The 20531-nt window shown below is 45.6% G+C and overlaps 1 protein-coding gene across 8 annotated transcripts in view; it reads left to right on the top strand.

Moving 5' to 3' along the window:
• The window catches only part of ALPK1 (alpha kinase 1), a 61274-nt gene that overhangs the window by 14701 nt on the left and 26042 nt on the right, over positions 1-20531 (top strand). For 6 of the 8 annotated variants that reach the window (XM_054823497.1, XM_054823492.1, XM_054823494.1 and 3 more), the window contains 2 exons: positions 10900-11132; positions 15804-15958. In XM_054823497.1, coding sequence (XP_054679472.1) covers positions 11012-11132; positions 15804-15958 — 276 coding nt within the window. In that variant the 5' untranslated portion in view covers positions 10900-11011. Of the gene's footprint in view, positions 1-9073; positions 9578-10899; positions 11133-15803; positions 15959-20531 lie in introns of all 8 variants that reach the window. The other 2 variants (XM_054823496.1, XM_054823495.1) reach the window with 1 other exon arrangement.

Below are 20531 nucleotides of genomic sequence, written 5' to 3'. Positions count from 1 at the left end.
CCACAGAGACTGAATCGTCTCACTCGGGTTTGACACCATTTAGATGGGGAAAATTTCATGTGTACAATACAAACTGACCAGAACCAACCTTTCCAGCTCCCTTCAAAAGCAGTCATTGAACAAAAAAAGTTATTTTCAAAAGTTAAAGATAAGCACTAAAACTGTCTTTTGTTGATACGTAGCAGGACCTGCGAATATGGTGGGTTTTTTCCCCCTTTGAATTTGTATAGATGTTAAGGTGTTAAAGATTGCCCATACTGTGCTGTGTGGCAATAAAAACTCTATTATCTCAGTTTATAGTGTTTAAGGGCACCCAGCTGAGAGAGATGCAGCCTGCCTTGGAGGTACAGGACCTTTTTAGTTTTTTTTAATCTTTAGAGAGATATATATACACGACTGTTTCCCAAACTGCTCTACCTGTGGTATCGTCATGTTGTGGAGCTTATTGGCACAACACATCCATTTTCCTCGGATGTAGGCTTTATTTGTAGTTTCTAGTGAATCAGTTTGGTGTTGCTTTTGCTTTCTAGCTGGCAACCTAAAACTAAGTGACCTGAAATAAATGTGAACCTTGCTGAAATAAATGTGAGCCTTTCCGCAGAAAGGGATCTAAGGTGGAATAGAGGCAGAAAGAGAAGACAGGAGGGAGCCACGTTTCCGTAAATATTCTCACTTAGGCATCTTCTGTCTCGGTCTGGGTTCTATCGGCTGGCGCCTTTTCAGTTTGAGCCACTGTAACCTGCTGTATTTCAGAAGGTTGTCGCTGGACTGAGAGAGAGAGGATTTGCCCAAGGAAGCAGGTGCCTGGTTCATCTTCACCTAATTTATTGTTCTGGTAAACCCTCCCTTGGAGCAGTTGCTGCCTGATGTTTAGAAACAAGGCATTTGTATTCCTGTAGGCGTAGAGGCTCCGGTTGTCAATAATTGGCCTTGAGAGGCGGGTGAAGGCAGCCCCGTATCTCTTCCCTCTTGTGCAGCCCCTTGCTTGGGACTAGGGAGGGTCTGTCCCTTACAGAAACTCTTGGTGATGAAAACAGTAGGATTTCACAGCGCAGGGAGCATTGGTTTATGGCTCTGTGTATAGTTTCACAAGGGAACACTGTTCAATAGGCTTCAAAGCGATTCAGCCGTGGCAGAACCGTGGCTGTGGCCACATGTAATATAGCCTGTAGCTCTTTAAAGAGGATTAGCCTTAGATCAGGGACAGCATTCATTGCTGGATTTCATGTAAAGTAGAATATGCTAATGAAATGGAAATGTCTACAGCAAACATTGCATAATATTGTAAACCACAAAATTGAGCATTGTGTCTTGGTATCTCTGCTGGAAGTCAAACTTTCGTATTCTGCTTGTTACTCGGAGAAAAAGTGAAGTTTTTAGTATCACCACAAGCTCTCTAGTAAATTCAGATCTAGTTTGCAGTTGTACAAGCAAAGTTAAAAAGATAACCATTTGAAGGTAATTTTTCAAACACTGTGGAATGCTTTAATGATGTCATAGCTCTCAAATAGAGACAAAATCTACCACATCTTAAAATATCTTCATTTGGATTTTCTGCAACAGGCGTAGACTTAGTTTGATCCTGTGTTCTCTCCCCATCTGCCCTTCTGTTGCTTTAAACACCGTGTTTGGGCTTACAGGAGTCTCAGCATCAGTCCTGCAGAGACACAGTATTTGACGTGTGTTTCTGAGCCATTTCATCTTTTTAAGGCGCTTTCTATCTGTATGTCAGCCTCAACTGGCAGTCCAGTAGGCTTGATTTGGCTCCTCTTCTATTTCAGTTTTATGCCAGTCTTTTGAATGCTTGAAGTTTAATATTGTATATATGGTTTTTTTAAAAAAAAACAAACAACCAAACTCGAAGGGGACCCACAATTCAAACTGTCTGACTTGAGATGTTGTGAAGGATTTAATTTACAGAAGGTCATGAGCATCTCTTGGAAAAAGATCTGTTTAGTTTTAAAACTGTCTTTATCTTTAGTGTCATATATTTCTAAGCTTCACAGGAAACTTGTTACTCTGATACGAAGCTGTCTCGGTGCCTGGACTTGAAACCTTTGCCCAGGGAAGCGTTTAGACCTGCTCTGGGCGCTTTCCTCCTTGCGCAAGTAAGCAGGCATTCGTGTGAGGCTTCGTCTTACCAGCCCAGCGGTGTGCGTTCCTGGCCCTGGGGTTTGATGCCCACGCAGCGCGTTCAGACAAATGCTAGATATAGAATACGGTGATAAACGTTGTATACCCTGATGGGCCGTTTTGCTCTTGGGTACTTACAAGTGATGGGTTGAAGTGCCTCATCCCAGTCTGCTGGGGAATAAAAGTCCAAAGAAAGCTTTTGGGAAGAAGATCCTTTTGGCTCCGTTTCTAAAACGTGCACTTGCATTACTTAGTAGGTTTTTTCTCCGCATAGCTCCATATCTTAGGATTTTGTTGTTCTGGGATTTATTTTTTATGGTGATGGATAGGTTTGTGGGTTGTTTTTTTTTACTATTTTACCGTTTGGAATGGTTTTTTTCTGTAGACGTGGAGGGTGGTGATACATATTCATGAAAGAAGTCTTTCCAGCCCCTGCTCGCATTGACAAAGACTTAGCTGTTTCACACAGCAAGCTGGCTGGAATTGTGTGGGGCCTGCCTGACCAGATTAGAGCAAACAGCAAGCTTATTCCTCCAGTCGTCAGGCCTCCCTTTCCTAACAATTTCCCCAATTGTCATTTTGACAAGGCTGTCATTAGGTGATGGCTTCTTTTGGCCATTTTCAGATAAAGATAATTTCCTTAACTTCCATTTTATTTGACAACAAGTAGTTTGGGAGAGAAAGGAAGTGCTTCAGTAGTTTATGGATTAAGGGTTTGTCACTTCAAAGGCATCTTTGATCTAAAAATATGTGCTGTACCAAATTCATTATGTCTTTTTTTCTTTTTTTTAGAACTTTTTTAATTTATTGATCTGCCCCTCAATTATTCCCTTTTTTGCGTCCCCTAGTAGCACGAGATAGCAATGGTGAGGGGAAAGTGCTGAAAAGTCACGACCAGGCAAAACAACAGGTGCTTTTGTTCGGCACTCGGCGCCGGCTCCATCGCAGATCTGGTTTTAGCCAGAGGTCCTGCCCGCTCCTGCCATGGGAGGCACGTGCGGCTGGGCGTAGAGCTCGGTTACAAACCGGGAGACAGAGAATGTGTTTCGTAAGGAACGGCTTATCGCACATTTTGTATTTGGGTCACTCTGGTATAATTGAGTGCCTAAAAGCATGGACCTTGGTCAGCGAGCGTTTAGCGAACCGGAGTTTGTAGTTCGGTGATGAGTTTGAACTCCCCCGGTATCCCCTTCTGCCAGCTCTGTGCGGTGGGCAGTTGCTGTGTGGTTTTGGCTTATGCAGCTTTCTGTGGGTGATTGGCACCCCCCTGAGCCCCTACACCCTGCCTGCTCCTACAAAAGTGCTGGCAAATGACCTTGTCTGATTAAGGGTAGCTTTGAAGTCAAGCTCTGGAGCTCTTTTTTTCTTTTTTTTTTTTTTATAGGAGTAACGTTACTGAACCTCTGTTCTGTGTCCATGCCGCACTAAGAAATCCCAAACCTCGTTCTAACAAAACCAGAAAAGCTCTTTTCCTGGTCTGTTTGCAACTTAAATGCTCTTCCACAAAGCACTAGGCTCAGCTTTGGAGCAGGCAGGTGCAGCGGCTGTTGAGTACGTTGCTTACCCAACCCCATCTACCCGAGAGGCACACCGGGAGTTGGGCTGGATGATCCTTACAGGTCCCTTCCGACTCAAGATATTCTGTGATTCCTAAGGGCAGGTCTGCACAGGTAAAGTTTCTCTTTGGGTACTTGGTTTGCACCGCTGCGGGGAGAGCGGGATGACTATGGATCTAGAGCTGGGCTTTTGCAATGCCTGCCTTAACTGTATCAGGCACTGGGCTTCACTTTGTCCCCTCCTCTGCTTTTAGGACTGACAAAACTCTGTTCTTAGCTATAGCAGCGTAAATCCATTGCGGTAGCCCATTACAAGCTTAGCTGAGGCTGGGATTAGTTCTGTATTAATATTAATATCTGTTCTACCTAATTACTTCAGCTTTTTTTGTAACGTTACCTCCGTATTATACTCAGCTGGCTAACCACCTCCTTGCTGCTGGAGGCTGTTCTTGATCCCATTTCTAAACAGAAGCACTTCTGCTTCAGCTCTGGCTGGGGTAGCTGTGCAGAGGCTGGCTTTTTTTTTTTTCTTCTCCCCTTTTGCCTGCTAATTGGCTGAGACCACCAGAATTTGGAGGACACAGATGTCACTGATAGTTTGCCTAGGGAGCACATTCATGCCCATCTGTTGCAGTCTAGAAGGCTGTTCATATATCCACAAGGCCTTCATTTAATTCTTGTCAGAAAGTAATGTAAATCCAGTTTACCTCAGAGGTCACAGCCAAGATTTATGCCAATGAGCCCCCTGCAATTTACACACACTGTAGTTGTATAGGATGAAAAGAAAGCCTTTCATGTTGGTGCATATTAACAAGAAAGCTTGCCTTAGGAGAGGCTTTTTGATTGAGGTTCTTCCTTATTTTAATACAGCCAATGCCATTTGGTATATCCAGCTTTACCAAAAGAAAACATCTAATCTTTAAGCCAGAGAAGTAAACTAAATAAATAAAACCCCTAGCAAATCGATTTTTTTTTTTGTTGTTTTTAAAACCATCTTTTCTCTTTCATGTGGCAAAGCCTCCGTGTACTGAAAAGAAAGGTAAATGCTCTAGGAAAACACAAGCATGTGTACATTGAAATAGTAAGGAAACAAAATTTGCTTTTCTGTGGAAGGTGATGCTAACTCAATCATGGAAATGTATGCTAAATTATCATAAGCATGTTGTCTTTTCCTATAGGGTTTTGGAGGTTTTTTCCCCTGAAGCTGCTAAATCTGAAAATAAAGTCGAGCCTGCTATTTTTGACACAAAAATATCATAATATGGAGTGAAGATGAGGCCACAACTTGAACAGCTGCAGGAGGGGATGCAGATAGGATAGATCCAGCACTGCCTCTGTGTCATGATTTTACCTCTCTCCTCCTTATTTAGCAAGAGGCTATACCAGTTTAAAAAGTCGCCTCAAAAATTAGTGTTGTTCCGTTGACTTTAGCGAAGCTACCTGTAGATAGGCCATGGTACGCAGTGAGCTGCTGTGTGCGGTCTTCGTGTCGGGCAGTTAATTACTTGATTAGGACAAGGAAACTGGATTTCACAGAGTTGGAGGCACGGATTTCTACCCCAGCATGCACAAAAAATGCTGTCCCGCTACGTGGTATTGGCACGGGAAAGCCTGTTGAATTCAGCCAGAGGGAAATCTAGAAGCGCAAGAGATGCGGATGCTTGAATTAAAAAATAGCTGTTAAAAAAGAAAAACTCTGAAGTACTTTGGTTATTAAAATTGCTTGTAGGAGCACGCAGAGAAAAGTTGCACAAAAAGATGGAGCAGAGTGCGCCAACATGATGGCAAGGGGGTTTTGGAGTTGGCATCTCTGCTTCTTTGGGCCCAGCGTAGTTTGAGGGTGCTCCTCTCATAGCGGCTCTGCTCGGAGGGATCCTCCTCCCTTTTCCTCCTTCCTTCTCCCTAGTTTGTCTGGCCAGTGGGTTTTTATCTTGGCAAACACTTTCAAATGGTATAGGCGTGAAAATCAGTATCATCTGCACAGTGTCGTAATGACCGGAGTGATTTGGGATTAGGAGGGAGGAGAGCAAGGCATCAAAATGAAAACAGGGCTCAGAATCTAAGTTCCAGTGTAGCACTTAAAATAATTAAAATGTTTATCTGAAAGTCAAAAAAGCCTCAGTCATAAATAACTATCCATTCCTCTATTGATTGTGTCGAGTCCCGACCGAGAGCTCTGGGAATAAGGTTTATTTGCTCCCTGTTGGGATTAATCCATAAATGTAGTCTCCGCATGGAACTCATCAGGTCTTTGCTTCCTCTTCATTAGTCTCCCTGGAACTGGAGGGCAGCCTGAATAAGATGAAAATTAGGACAATATATTTTCAGAGAGAAAAGGTCTGGCGATCTCTAATTTGTGTTTCAGGACCGTAATGCTGCGGAAAATTTCCCAAATGATGTTGTCTGAGAAACCAATGCTTGTTATGCTTGCTGTATTTGAAGTTTGAATGTGGCAATTACATCTTCTTTTTCTTAAAGCCTCCAAAGCTAATTGCGGTCTTAAACTAGCTAGATTGACTCCCAGGCTTCCTTCTATCCGCAGCAGAACTTAAAATTCCTTTCTCTTGACACATCTTTTGGTCTTCTAGCCCAAGGGCTCTCAAATGTCACAGTATGGCCTGTTTTTTATTAAAGAGATAATTTCCCTGTAGCCCACCCAATTCCTCCCTCCCTCCCTCTTGTTCCGAACCCCAGCTCCAATTAGAGGACAATCACAGAAATACATTTTCTCATCCCCTGAGACCTTTGTAATTTTTTTCATTCTATTTGATGCAAGGAGTTATTTTAATCCAGGCTCTAACCAGAAATGGCACAGAGTTTTTTCATCACTTTTGTTTTAAAGTGTTGTCACAATTACATCAACCATTGAAAAACGCTCAGTGCCCAAAGCTGGACTCAAGAAGTGTTTTCTGGTGACAGTGAAGATGAAGTCCTTGATCTGATGCAAAATTGTCTTTACTACGTGTTTTGAAAGTGGTGGCTACAGCATTTGTTTGTGTGTCCTTAGAAAGCATTTTTATCTAGACTGTTTTGCAGTATATCAAGCTGCAGTTTTTATCACTTCAGAACTGTAGTTGCCTTAAACTACTGTTTGGTAGGATTTAAGAAAGCTAATTACTAAACACCAAAAGGGTTCTAAAGGCCTCTAGAAGTTTGTGCTCATTCTGCTGTTGGGCTTTAGTCTCAGGTCCTGCATTAGCCCCAGGTCCGTATAAGCTGTGTGCTTGGTTATTTTTGCGTCCCAGCTGTCATTCAATGCTACAGCTGTCACAAAACACAACTTAAAGTGGCATCTGCGTAAAGGATGCTGCTAGAGTTTAAAGCTCTTTGGTGCATTTTAAGCTGATTTTATGATGCGAGTCATTGCCCCCAGTGATGGGTCTCTAAAGGCTATCTTCCTTCTGAGTAGTAATGTACAGTTTATTGCGCTTTTCTATATGGTTCCAGCACTTTGTTGTCGCTGCTGTTATAAATCATTGTTTATGACTCTAAGTGTCCTTGCTGTTTATTCAGTTCTTTGGAAAAAAGTACTTGAAGAAAAATTTCTCACATGCTGACTTTCCTATATCGCTGTTATAGATCTGGCAGTTTCCCGGTGAGTTAAATCTTTGCGATCCTAGGAAGCAGAGTGCTGTACTTGGACACTAATTTAAGCTTCCCCGCTAAGCCCCGTCAGTTCTTTGTGAGACTGGCAGCCTGTGTGGCTCACAAAGCCACAGGGCCCTCCTGCTTACAGTAGAGACCCAATGTCATCTTCCAGACTGCAGCCCTCCAGCCTTTCTACGAGCTGGGTTTGAAATACTAATTTTGTGCTCTGGACTGCAACGTAGATAAGTTGGAGTATATCTGTAAGCTCCCGTGGACGCTCTTAATGCGATGTTATTTTTGGTAAGGCAAGCGTTTGTTTGCTTTAGTGCATCTTCATAGAAAATTGTGTTTATGAACTGCGAGGTGGCAGTCAAACGCAGGCTTTCTCCAACATGCTTCTGCATGCTCTTGAAGCAGTCTCCTCCGCTCGCTCGGACTAATGTTCACAGTGGATCTGAGATACGTGTACGTGCGCTCGGCGGTTGCTAGAGGGGACTCCGTAGAAGACGAGATTTTTGAGAAATCAATTACACAAAGGATCGGAGTCAGGGCCAGATGGCAGGGATGCTTCATCCCAACCTGGGAGGCACTCACGGACAGCCGCACACTCGTTCCCACAGGGCAGGGTAATCAGATAAATCAATTAGCAGATGTCAGTGCAGTTAACAGAGCAAGCAACGCTAGCATAGGTGTGTCAGTGTGATTATAGCAGAGGGGACTGCTTTTTTTTTTTTCCCCGATGGATAACCAGCAACTGGATCAGCTTTTCTAGACCTGGCAGGGTAGGAGGAGAGGACTCTGCTGTTCCCGAGAGTCTGCTTTCTGGGTGTTGTTACCAGGTTTGGATGTCTGTCCTTGCCAGCCAGGAGGTGCTTAGGGAGAGGGATCCTTTGTGGACTAGGACCTTGTGCTGCGAGCAAATCCCGTCAGTGTGGTGGCCTTTTTTTTAGAATGATCTTTGTTCGCTGACAGATAGTTCAGCCCATCTCCTGGGTGGGCTTTGGAGCACACTGTAGCTGTGTCGCCAGCCCTGTCTCTGGCCTCGTCTCCTTTTGCTCCCAACAGGAACCCGTAACTGTGCCCTGTGCTTGGTTGTCCCTTTGCCATGTGGGGCTGATCCCAGCACCCAGCTATGCTCACCTGGCTCAAACCCTGCAGGATGGTGCCCCGTGTGGGGGGGCCCTGCTCGTTCTTACTTGGAGCTTAAAAAGATGGAGAAGCCTTTCTGGGTTTTCCTACTGCTTTGTTTCTTCATGTCCTGTTCCAGGACAGAGAGAGAAGCACTAGGAGAGGCCTTCAGCTATACATTCTGCTTTTGTGGCTTTCTTTTAACTTTGCTGTGCTTAGGACTTGTATTCTTGGACTGCGTTGATACCTGCATGTGCACCTGTTTTCTGGAAACACCTCTAATCCTTTCCTAGGAAGGCATTTATAATACAAAAGCAATGGGAGAAAAGGAAGGTAGAAATATCAACTTGGGCAGAGCTACGAAGAGGAGGGAAAACAGCGGAAACCCCACCTCAGTGTTTTGTTGGAGGAATGGGAACTGAGCCTGAGTGCAGACATTAACCTGCTCTCATTATAAGAGCTCTGACCTGTATTGTACATTTTATTGGATTGTTTTTCCTGGTGGGTTAATTTTTTAACAGCTTTCCGAGCACAGAGTTGGTTGGCTGAGAGTCACAACCACAGCAATGAAACCTGTGCTGTTTCTCAGAGCACTTCTTCACTATATGGGCTTTTTATTTGTTCATATGGTGGACGTCTCGCAAACCCTGCCAAACTTGACTTCACAGCACCCGAGGTTTCTAGCTGTCCGTTGAAAGGCCCAGCAAACAAGCCGGATCTCAGATGGCATCTTTGTTCCTCTCTCGTGTACGTGACGTGGAGAAACGAGGCACAGCCTATGTGACTTGACATCAACAGCAGCCTTGAGAACTGGAGCGAGCTCCTTTGTGTCTCAGTCTGACGCTGTACTCTTGAGACTCCCTACAGAGGGAGTTGGACTCGATGATCCTTAGAGGTCCCTTCCAGCTCGAGATACTCTACGATTCTATTCTGTGATTGTAGTTTTTTCTAAAGGATGTTTTGTACCCTCCAGAAGGTGAAGACTACAGTCTGCTTTTGCAGCTGGTTGAATAGCGTGCCGGGACCTTCTTGTGCCGTGCTCTGGAGTAGAAGGAAGCCCTGCCAAGGTGCTCCACGGCGTGGGTTGCGTAGAAAGAATCGATACGAGGAAAACACCACTGCGATCACAAAGCCAAGCCTCAGACACTAGGAAATGTTGAGTGTCTAACAGTGTTAGTCTTGCCTAAGTTTTTATCCCTGGCTCTGCATCTAGCTGATCTTTTGCTTATCCACTTGCTCTCATGTGCCTGTGCTCCTGTCCTCGGTCTCTCTGTTACAGCTACTTTTTAAATTTCTTCTTTCTCTGACATTTGTCTGCAGAATCAGTCACAGCCCCACTGACTAGCTCCTGCCTCCAGGCTCTTTGCTGATGAATCCCATCTTTTGCCCTGCTCCACCTGCCCTTCCACGGCAGGCTCTCTGATCCTCTCGGCTTTCGCATGAGTGCATCTCTTTTGCCCTCTGCTTTTCAATCTGGCAGCTTGCTCTTGGTGCCGTTGAGAACACAGGCTGTCTGCCACCAGCTCCGGGATCCGGTGATCCCAAAGCTGCAACAGAAAGGAAAAAAAAAAAAAAACCAAAACAAAAAACCAAAAACCTGTCTGGAAATTTAGCTGCTGAAATATAAATTGTTTCTAGTCAGCAGAGCAAACTGTGTGTGTGTTCCTTTGCACTCCCCTTCCTCCTCCATAGGTTTGCGGTTTCCCCAATTTTAGAAATGTTTTTACAGAGGCTGTTTCTGACTATGTTGCTTCAAACTGTAGGAGTAGTTTTGCAAGTGAGGCTGGGGGGATGATGACCCAAACTCTCTTTCATGCTTCATTTTTGAAAGCTCCTTGACTGTTTTGGCAGATGCTGAGCCAGATACCTGGGATGGAAATCGTGGGGGTTTTTTTCTGCGTTGCCATTGGCAACATCATAAGCGCCTGAAGGACTTGCACTGGAAAAGTTGCGGCAGGTCAGACAGCCTGGTGAATAAAAGCAGTGCAAGCGGCCCTGGCAGACCTCTGCTACTAGGGACTTCCCCCCAAATGACTGTAGTAACTGGAAAGGATTTGGGGTTGGTACCCTGCACATCATGTGTGAGCTGGTCTACAGCGTATCCGGAGCCGGCCCCGTGGTCTGGTAAACGCACGCAGCGTCCTTTGCGAGTTCAGAGCGCGCACGGCTCTGCCATTCAATCCTGGCGAACGGCGTGCGACAGCCTGAGTGTCTCAGGTGCAAAGGGCTTTGGCGCAGCTCGGCCAGTCGCTTCCCTGCTTGGGCTTTCCCAGCTCCGTTGAAGACCCTGTCCTATCTCCCTGGCACGTCGGAGATGTTTGCCTCGTGCAGTTTGTCACCGAGACCCTGCAGTCATTTCACACGCTCCTCTAATAAAGTCCTCTGAGGCTGTCATGTATTTTCATGTATTTCCCCTATTATTTCTCCCTGCTTGAGCCTTTCAGATAATTGATGATACTTTAGTTAATCATTTTCTCCCTCCTTTGTTCACCAGGTACCTCAGCCTTGAAGGGATCCTCTTCATTTAGAATCCGTGTCTTCTCTTAAGTAATTGATCACTGTGCACCCGGGGACACCCAATTCACAGACGAGTGGGATCAGCCTTCATGAATAATCAAAATGCCGTGGCCACGCTGCTGCAGGAGTGCAAGCGAGCTCTGGACACGCTCCTGTCGGCAAAGGCTGACACGAGCGAGGAAGACGAGCGGGAATACCTGCGGTGCCAAGGTGAGAGGCGGCAGGACTGCGGCAGCAGCGGCTGCTCCTCAGCCCTGCCCTATTTTTCTTCTCCTGGCAGATGAGTGTCAAGAGATGCCTGGATTTCGAGGCCATGAATGGGATGCAGGCTACAGGCAGGGAAAGAAGCCCACTTTGTTGCAGTGAATTGCTGTCAGTTCTAATTTTAGGCTTCAGTAAACATGAGGCTGTAAGGAACAGTTTAGTTTGGGAAGAACAATGCCTGAAAGTTTGCTGATGCACATAAATTTCAGTTATTAAAAAAAAAAGAAAAAAGAAAAAAAAGGATGCAACTTCTGAATAAGGGCACATATTTCCTCTCCTTTCATAGGATCTGGGGGAGGGCCTTTTCTGTTTGTCAGCTTCTCCTAATATATTAAAGAGCTCATTGCCTGAATCTTTATCTTGTAAAATGTGTGTGACCTCTATAAGTGGTGTCCAAAGAAAAAAAAAAAACTTGCAATATCCCTCTTGAAAGGAAAATCCATGCCAGCTAATGGCCGGAATAAATAACCGGGAAAGGAAGCGGTATTAGTGAGAGCTGTAATAGAAAGGTTCTTCATTTATTCTAACGCTGGTGTTCCAAGCTGGAAACCAGTGTTTATTTTGGTATTGCCATAGTCCTTTCAGAATGGTTTGTGTAAAAACAAACAAACAAACAAAAAAACCCCAACAAAAAAAAAACCCCACACCCAACAAAAAAACCAAACCAACAAAAAAACCAACCAAACAAAAAAACCAACCCCCCCAAAAAGTATTATTTCCTAATTCTAGTGTAAATCCAGTTCATGTCAATCATGAAAGGATCTAATACACTTGGTTAAGTTTTGTCTAGGTTCAGACTTCGAGGGTTACATAACTTCATTGCCACAGCTTTTTTATTCATGAAATAAAAGCCACGTTTGAATTTCTGAACTTGTTTGAATGACACCTTTTCGGTAGAGGGTAAAGAGGTTATGTTCTCCTTTTTGCCACACAGAAAAATAACTTCAGCAAGTACGGAAGAATATAATAAAGGATGAAGCTGAAAATTCTGTGAGGGGGAACAAAGGCATTAGCAAAAACCCACAAAAAAAAAAAATCTATGTGCAGGTTTTCCTTTGCGTGACACATCTGCAGTACTGTCCGTTTTCCAGTTTAGTGTTAATAATGTTTAGTTTTGCTTTGCATGAATGACTCAGCCATAATGTTAATTTGATCTTTAAAATCCTTTGTTTGTCTCAGAGCGTGGAGCCGTTGAGAATGTTTTTCTGACCATCCTTGTTCTTGCTGGGAGGTCAGCTGCCTTTTTCTGAAGCACCTAAGTCTGTTTGCGGTGGAGGGTGGCGTATAGGTTTCTGTTATGGATACTGGAAGATTTTTTCTCTTCTTTTTTTGTTTTCAACAAAGGGTACTTTGTTTCCTCATCACAAATTCTTTTAAGCTTTGTTATGGCTCCTTAGAATAGGCTCTTGAACTCCTAATCAGGTAGTGCTTTTTTCCCTCATCCTCCTCCCTCCTTTTCTCCTGTTAAATACCACAGAGTATGAGAAATAATCGGTTTAGTTCCAGATAAGGTAAATCAGTGCCCTTATAATCACTCGATTAGACATGGTCCTTCAGGTAAACTGCTTCAGGAAATGGGCGATCAGAGCCTGAAGTGATGCTCGGGCTTCTCCGAGGAGGACGGTATTCCCATCAGCTGAAAGAAAAATACCCAGCAGCGAGGCGGTGACAGGGACATTAATAACTGCTGGGGCTCTCGGCCCAGGGAAGGCAGGGCCTCACAGGTCGGGGGCTCTCAGCTTTGGGGGACCCTCCCAGTGCAGAGATGGAGGGGGTTTCTTTGCCCCCCTCTCCTCCTGGGGTTGCCTTTGTTCGCCCCCCGGCTTGCTCAGACCAGGTGCAGGAGAAACTGAAAGCCAAATATGTATAAATGGTGGGAGAGGGAAAAGGAGGAGCGCATCCTTATCTCGCTTCAGTTGAAGGGGCAGAATGGGTGTGAGATGGGTCTGTATTGCTTTGTTATTTATTTTTAGGCTAGAAATGTTTCCAATCAACTTCTGTGCCGGTGCAGCCTTTGTTAATTAATGGATTTATACTGCCTGCAGTGAGAACAGCTGTCTGTTACAAGAGTAAACTCTTGGCCTGCAAGTTGGATTTTAGCCGACAGCTGTACGAGCTCCCCAACTGATTGGTGTGGTTCTAGTGGATGTTCGTGTGGTACAATATCATTTTATTGTCATAACACGCTAATCGTGTTTATTTCCATGCGGTGACAACTACATGTCACAGCAAGACTCGAAGTGGTATCCTGCTAGGCTTACAGGAATGCCGAACCCCAAAGATGACTGAAGACTCCTAGACTGCCAAATCTTTCTGAAAATGTTGCCCTGGTTTCCTTTTCTAACCAGCTTCTAACTAGTAGTGACTGCTGAGGACGTCTCTCTCAAAATCAAAGTTCAATATTGAAGAATTTGACCGTATTCTTTCTTGTTTAGTGTATCAGGTAGGTGGGGGATTAAGGTTTGATCAAGGATAACATGGAAAACAGGAACAAGAGGAGAGCAGTAATACCTTCATGCTTTAGAGAGAATACCAGTGTCCACTGATGATTTTCATAGTTGCTGTCACTCATTTTTTCTTCCCTGTTGTAGTGTTATTCAAGTATGTGTGAGTTTGTGTGGGAAAGACAGAAGAATGTAGAGGAGGAGACAGAAAGGGAATCTGTGTAAGCATCCTATTTCTCTAGATCCCTCCCCAAAATGTTAGTCCTATGGGATCATATGAGCTAGTGTGTGCTTGCTGCAGCTGCCTTCAGGCCCCTCAAATCTTCCTTTGGAAAAGATTTTGGGAAGCCTGATCTTCCCTCTTCTACATGGGAGATAAACCCCTCTGTCCATCCTTTTGCGTTCCTGGTGATGAGGTGGGTATCCCTGCTCCTGCACTGATTTTGCGGTGAGAGGCGTGAGGGTGGGAGCATGACCTCCTCTCCCCTCCAGCTCTGCCCCATGGCCGCCTTGCCGTGGCACGGAGGGCTGAGCCCCTACAGACGCTGCTTCGGAAGGGCAGGGAAACGTGGCTGTGTGGGAAGCTGGGATGTGTAACGGGAAGCGTGTCCAGAGCTGCAGCAACAAGTGAGAAAATGTGGGTTGGGAAAAGTGATACCTTTTTAAAGGTGACTTTTTGGAAAAACGGCCCTAAATATCTAACTTCCTACTTTTTCCTAGGAAAAACATACCAGTGAATGCGCTATATTGTGAGCATGAAATGGACTTTTATGTAGTGCATTTTCTACAGTCATCTGTAAAGGCTTGATCAAAAAATATCTAGTAATACATTTATTGCATTGCCTTGTTAAAGCAATGATGGTCTCTGAGTGGGGTTTTTTTCCTGGGGATTAATGGCCAGAAGGGGCTAGATCTGCAGCTGATGATCACCATTAACCCCATCTGGTCAATAATCCTTGTTAATCCACATTTATTGGCCAGAGAGTCTGCCCGGCCGAGTGGTTTGCACAGCACGCTCAGGCTGCAGCTTCACCCCTGTTGCAAGGAAAATTAATGTGGGCTGCAGCTGAAAAGAAGGGACAAATCCAAGCCCAGATCTCTAGCTGTGTGCCCCTACTAGCAGTTGCATCCTTAGTCGGGTCAGGTTGATGATCCAACCGAAGCCGATGGTTATACAGGAGGCGAAGGGCCAGCCTGGGGAGGGAGCAGGGCATGGGCCGAACTGCGCTCTTGCCTTGCGAGGTCTGGCGTGTCGCTGGAGGATCGGGGGCCCGGAGTGGGAGCTGGGAGTACTTTGCCCCCATCTGAAAAACAACAACAACAAAAAAATCTGTCTTTTGACTCCTTTGTGTTTGGCCTTTCCAGTTGGAAGGGATGCTGTGCTTAGGGTGGGGTTTGCAAACACTCAGGTGAAAGGGGTTTCTGTGAGGCTCTGTACTGGTTGTGCCTTGACCGAGGGCGCCTTCTCTTCATGTCTTCTTTCTAACTTCTCTTTCAAACTGCAAGAGAAATGCAGAAGCTCAGACCAGCTGCTCAGCTAGTGTGAATTACTCGGCTAAGCCGGCTTTTAAGATGCATTGGCTTCAGAGAATCTTGTAAGGCTTCAGCTGGTATCTGCCACGTGTCTGTGGGCACTGCCGTGTTCATAGCGGTTCCCAGGCATGTGGCTTAAACCGTTTTATCTTGCTATGGCAGTGAGCTCTCGTGTGCTGAGGGAAGTGTGTCCTGTAGTCTCCGGCTAGTGCTTTGAAAGCGGGTTGAGTAACTCAGGCCAACAGCTTTTTTTTTTTTTTTACTGAATCATCAGTCAAATAATTATGCTGAAGAGCAGATGCTCTTCTGTGCTGCTGGCCCCGTTTGCTCCGGCACGGGGAACAGGTTTCCTTCCTCCTGTCTCTCTTGGAGTAGCTCTTCACACCCGGCCAGCCGACAGCCAGCGTGTCTTCCTGCTAAAAGCCTTTTTAATGGCTGATGGCTCCCATTTACCTGGAGGGCAGAGCAGCCAAGGGTAACGGATGACTCCTGATGAGACTGGTGGCAAGAGCTAAGAGCTGGTAGCAACTGGGAGAATGTCCGAGAGGGAGGGGAGGTGTGCTTTTTTGCAGGGTAGGTGCTCTGTTGAGTTGCCGCTGAACCCACTGCAATATCTTTACCTGCTCTTTGACCTTTTCAGCTTTGCTTCCGGAGGACTTGAGGACCCTTCTGGAGGAGGCAAAGGAAATGAAGTGGCCCTTTGTGCCAGAAAAATGGCAATACAAACAAGACCTTGGCCCAGAAGACAAAACAAACCTGCAAGATATGATCAGCGTGAGGCTCCCTGATTTGCTGGTATGAAGTTCAACACACCTGTTGCATAAAATGTCTTGCTGAGGTGCTTGAGGGTATGCAGAGCCCTCGTAGGTAGTATCACCTCTGGGTTCAGGGGCTCGTTTTTCTGCATGCTGGCAGGAGCAGGTGAGGAACTGCTTGGCAAGCAGAGGAGAGCGAGTCTGCGTTGGGACGGGGCCCGCTTACAGAGGCCAAAGTGCCAGAGATGTGACTTTTATTTGTGAGAGGGACAAAGACATTGCAGAGCAGAGAGCACTGGCTCTGCCTTATCTAGAAGTGATCCCGGAGGTACGTAGGGATTGTCCGTGCATCGAGCACCTTGCAGAACATGCAGCGATGACTTTGACTGCGTTGATGCAGTTTATGCTCAGTTTCGTGCTCAGCCCAGGCTAGTTTGGGCGCTTGCTTTGTCTGTTCCTCTGGTTTCACAGGGCAGTTCTGTTTCTGTTTCCATTAAGGTAATGCTAACCCCTTCCCTGAAGAACTGGCATTATAATAGAACTAAAATGCCGAATGTTTACATAAAATTTTTTAAAAAGCTATGAATTTGAAAAGAACGCCGTGCCTTGTTTAAGTCAGCACTGCTAGGAGGCAATGAGGATTACTCTCTTTAGTAGGGCTTGTACAATTCATCGCCTACTTTTATTGTTTTCGTGAGAGTTACTTGACAAGATCCCTTTGAGGACCAAAGCTAGGCAGGAAAGGCAAGAATTTAATGTGACTTTTCCTGTGAGTAAAGGATACATGGCTGTGTAAGGACTTGCAGGATCCAGATGGTGCTTGGGGATCCCATCCTGTAAGGTGATGAGTTTTTGTGCTTAAAGATCAGAAGGGGCAGGAAATGCGGATTGCTTTCTGATTTTCTCGGAGGCATGTCAGACATGACTTGTAGTAAACAGAGGGCTCCCTTTTCAAAGGCAAACGTAATATCTAGGCTAACGAGTATCCCTTTGGCAGGACGGACATAAAGTAAAGATGAGGTTTGTGAGGTTTTGGGGATTTTTTTTGCTTACTGTGGTGCATATCTGAAGCCAACGCGGTCCTATTCCTCGTGGGAAGGGGTAGTCCGGCCTGAAAATCTGGGGTTTGGGGCACGGAGGTCTCGCCCAGCTGCAAAACTGCTGTGAAGTCCAAGGTAGCCAGGAGATTTCCCCTGTTTCAGAGAGTGCCCTGCCCAAGTATGGCCAGCAAGTCTTGTTTGAGTAGTACTGAGCAACGAGAAGCTCAGAAAAGCCAACTGCGGGGCTGGGAGGTGTCAGCCCCAGCGTCCCCTCGCCAGCATCCCACGTTGCAGGGATCCTGAATTTGCTTGGACTGGGGGGGGGGGGCGGCGGGGAGCGGCTGCTTCTTGGGTATTTATTTTCTTTTTCTCTTTGGTGTGTGTGGCCTCAGACAGAAATTTATGGCAGAGGTTGACCTCCTTTACAATCCCCACACAGCTCTCTAACTTTGGAGCGTTTGTCTGCTCTCTCCCAGGATAAACACCTGCAGTAAACTCCCTGAGAGACCTGGCTAGATGGGAGATTAATGTGGCTGTAATAGTGGAGCAGTGTTTGCAGCATTATGCCCTCTCCCCAGGTAGATGGATCTTTGCTGAGATGATACCAATTATTTATTGCTGAAACATCTGTTGATAACTGCAGCTGCCCTTGTTAAACAAAGCATATCATGGGGTCATAGACTATAGGGACCTAAAATCCTACCGCATGCTAGTTTTAGACTATTCACCGACACCCCCTGAAGTCTATTGGTTACCGTTGTCTTCAGTGTTCCATCCTGCAGTTGAAAATACTTTGTAAACGTTGTGCTGCCTTTCCCCATGTGCTTTGAAGTATTATTTCATCTTCATTGGTAATTTATATTCCAGTGCCATTGTACCATGGGAAAAAGGGAAAACCTTTTTTGTTTTCCATTTAATTGTAGATAGACTGACATTTTGACCTGTATTATTAGTATTAGTCAGGAAAAGGGATTTTTTTTCCCCCTTCATCCATTCCTTCCCCCCTTTCTCCCCCCCCCTTTTTTTTTTTTAAATAAAATTTCAAGGCAGAGCAAAGGCTGCTTCAGTTCTTTGGATAAAAAGCTGGGGGGGAAATGAGGCTGAAGAGAAGTGATTACAGTGTGATGAGGAAAGATAAAAGTCTCAGCAACTTTTTTTCTTCTCTTTTTATTTTTTTTTTTTGGCATGAGGGACAGAAGGATAATATAATTCCCTGGAGGAAAAAAAAGTCTTTGTCAATTTATTGTTCAGAAAAACCTTTAAATTTTTTTCATCTCTGTTTATTTTAATTTGCCATGCTTAGAATAAGCTCATAAACCGTAATTCATTACATTTAAAAAGTGCTTTAAGATCCACGAATGAAAGGCACTTCATTACCATAACACACTGATGGTGTTACGAGGAGGCAGTGCTGGCTACTGGGGCTCACCATGAGGATGTTTTACTCTGTGAGTAGGCTGAAAAGCTCCATGAGACCAGCACAGTGAGTAAGCGGATTAGGCTTTGGCTTCAAGGGTTTGCCTTAGTGTTGCACTTTAAAAAGTGGGATACCCGTTGCTGGCGGCTGCGTGCTAGTTTGACGCATCGAGAAGGCAAAGCCACCTGCAGCATTTTAAAGCGCTCTTCTTTGCCTTGGCTGTGGGATGCTCATTACTTCTGCATGCTGGCCGAAGCAATAGGAAGGCATGGCAAAACCAGCTTGGGGGGGACAGGGGGTAGCGGCAAGCCAGGCTTTCCCTGATGCTCTCTCGCTGCAGTTCAGTTTTCGGTTCAATGGGAGCCATGCTGCTGCTGGAGCAGGGCTCAGGGCAGATTTTTGGCAATGTACGCGAAGTTTTCTTATTTTTTTTTTCACCTTCATTTCTCTCCACTATATGAAATCACTAAACCTCCATAGGGATTTTAAAGCAACAGATTTACTGTAATCCTTGAGGCAAACGAGCACTTATGGTTTTACAAAATCTTTGCATCTTATAGAAGGTGGTAGGGTTTGTTGTTTGGTTTTTTTTTTTCCCTTGCCGGGGATTCACAAACCCATGCAAAAGCCACCAAAGTTCAACAAGCTCAACATAATGTTTTCTGCGTTTTCCTAGCAGGTTTTAAGACAGCCTCCCTGTGAGCTGCCATCAGCTAGCAAACTGAGCCCGTCCTGCAGCCCTCATCTCAGCCTGAGGAATCTGCCCGAAGGTTTGAAGGGCGATAACCAACATCTGTATCCAGAGCAAAAAGTGGGAAGCAGTGGGCTTTCTGTTTTTAACAAACCAAAGCAAAATCAGAATTGTAACAGCATCCTTGCTGACAAGTGTAAATAAGGAGGGATTGCTTTTTCTCCTGAAGTCCTGCATGCGCTGTGGGGTTCGGACTGGGGCTGCAGACCCAAAAGGGGGGCTGCCAGGCGTTACCCTTCCTGCAGATCTTGGCTGTCCCGAGGGATGGAAATTGCCTTATGCTCGGTGACCAGCCAATAGAGGGCAACATGCCCATGTACACGTAGGCTTTGATCCCACAAACCCTGCTGCGGGTTTCCTTGAAGGACAACTCTATGCACACAAGTAGTTCTCTTGTGGGATGATTCATGCCACACTAATTTTTTTGTGTCAAGATCGGAGCTTGTTTGCAAACCCATTGTAATGATGTGGGGCCTTACTTCATTTTTATTGTACGTATTGGTATTTCCTGCATCCAGGCTCTGGCATTCAGCCATGGACTGGGATCTGCTGGGGTAGGTACAGTACGACTACAAAAGGAAAAGCCCCCAAGAGGAGGGCTCTCCTGCAGGTCCCTCTGCACCCGCTGTAGGGAGCTGTGCAGGCTGGCCCCGTGCTCCCTCTTGGGGATGGGGGAGCGTGGATCCTGGGCTTGCTGGTGCAGAATCTCATGGGATTTAATGGGAATATTGAAAAGAGGAGAAAAATAAGGCCCCGCAGCCCTCGCCTGGGCTAATTACGTGCTGATGTATTGCTATTAGGGAAACCATTCTGAGGGACATGCTGTAACTACCTTTAGGTGTGTGTGTGGCACTTAAGAGCTTGGAAGCCTTTGAAAAGGAACTAAAGAGGGGGCTGAGGATTTAGTTTTCTCCTTCTAACTATTGGTGGGGTAACGGGAGAATTAAAGCTTTAAATCGTAGCCCTGGGATCTTGGTTGTTCGCGCTGACCTTTTGCTACCTGCCTCATAAGCGCTCTTCTTGGGTGATCCCAGTGAAACGGAGGGTGACGTAAGGGAGAGCTGCCAGCTGAATTCAGCCCGAGAGGGAATCCCTGGCACCCCAGCCTCCCTTACGCTGTGCAATCCCTGACGCTTTGTAAATAAGAAGTATCAGAGATCAGGTGCAGGCAGGGAGCTTCACCTGTCCACGGTGACAGCCCTGATGCTGCCAAGTCCAATAGCGCTCGGTCTTCCGTTGCCGGTGTGGGGAAAACTTCAGCAGCATTCATGTGGAGCACCAAATAAAAAAAAAAAGGAAGTCTGATCCTGGGTACCTGTAGGACTGTCAGTTCACTTAACTCACGGGTAGGATTTCCTGTTCTCAGATGCAGCTGCATGGAGTATTTCCTCTCTGGAAGACTTTA

Source organism: Grus americana, chromosome 4, assembly GCF_028858705.1.
Source record: "Grus americana isolate bGruAme1 chromosome 4, bGruAme1.mat, whole genome shotgun sequence".
NCBI lineage: Eukaryota > Metazoa > Chordata > Aves > Gruiformes > Gruidae > Grus > Grus americana.
This window is presented reverse-complemented; position numbering and strand designations above follow the sequence as displayed.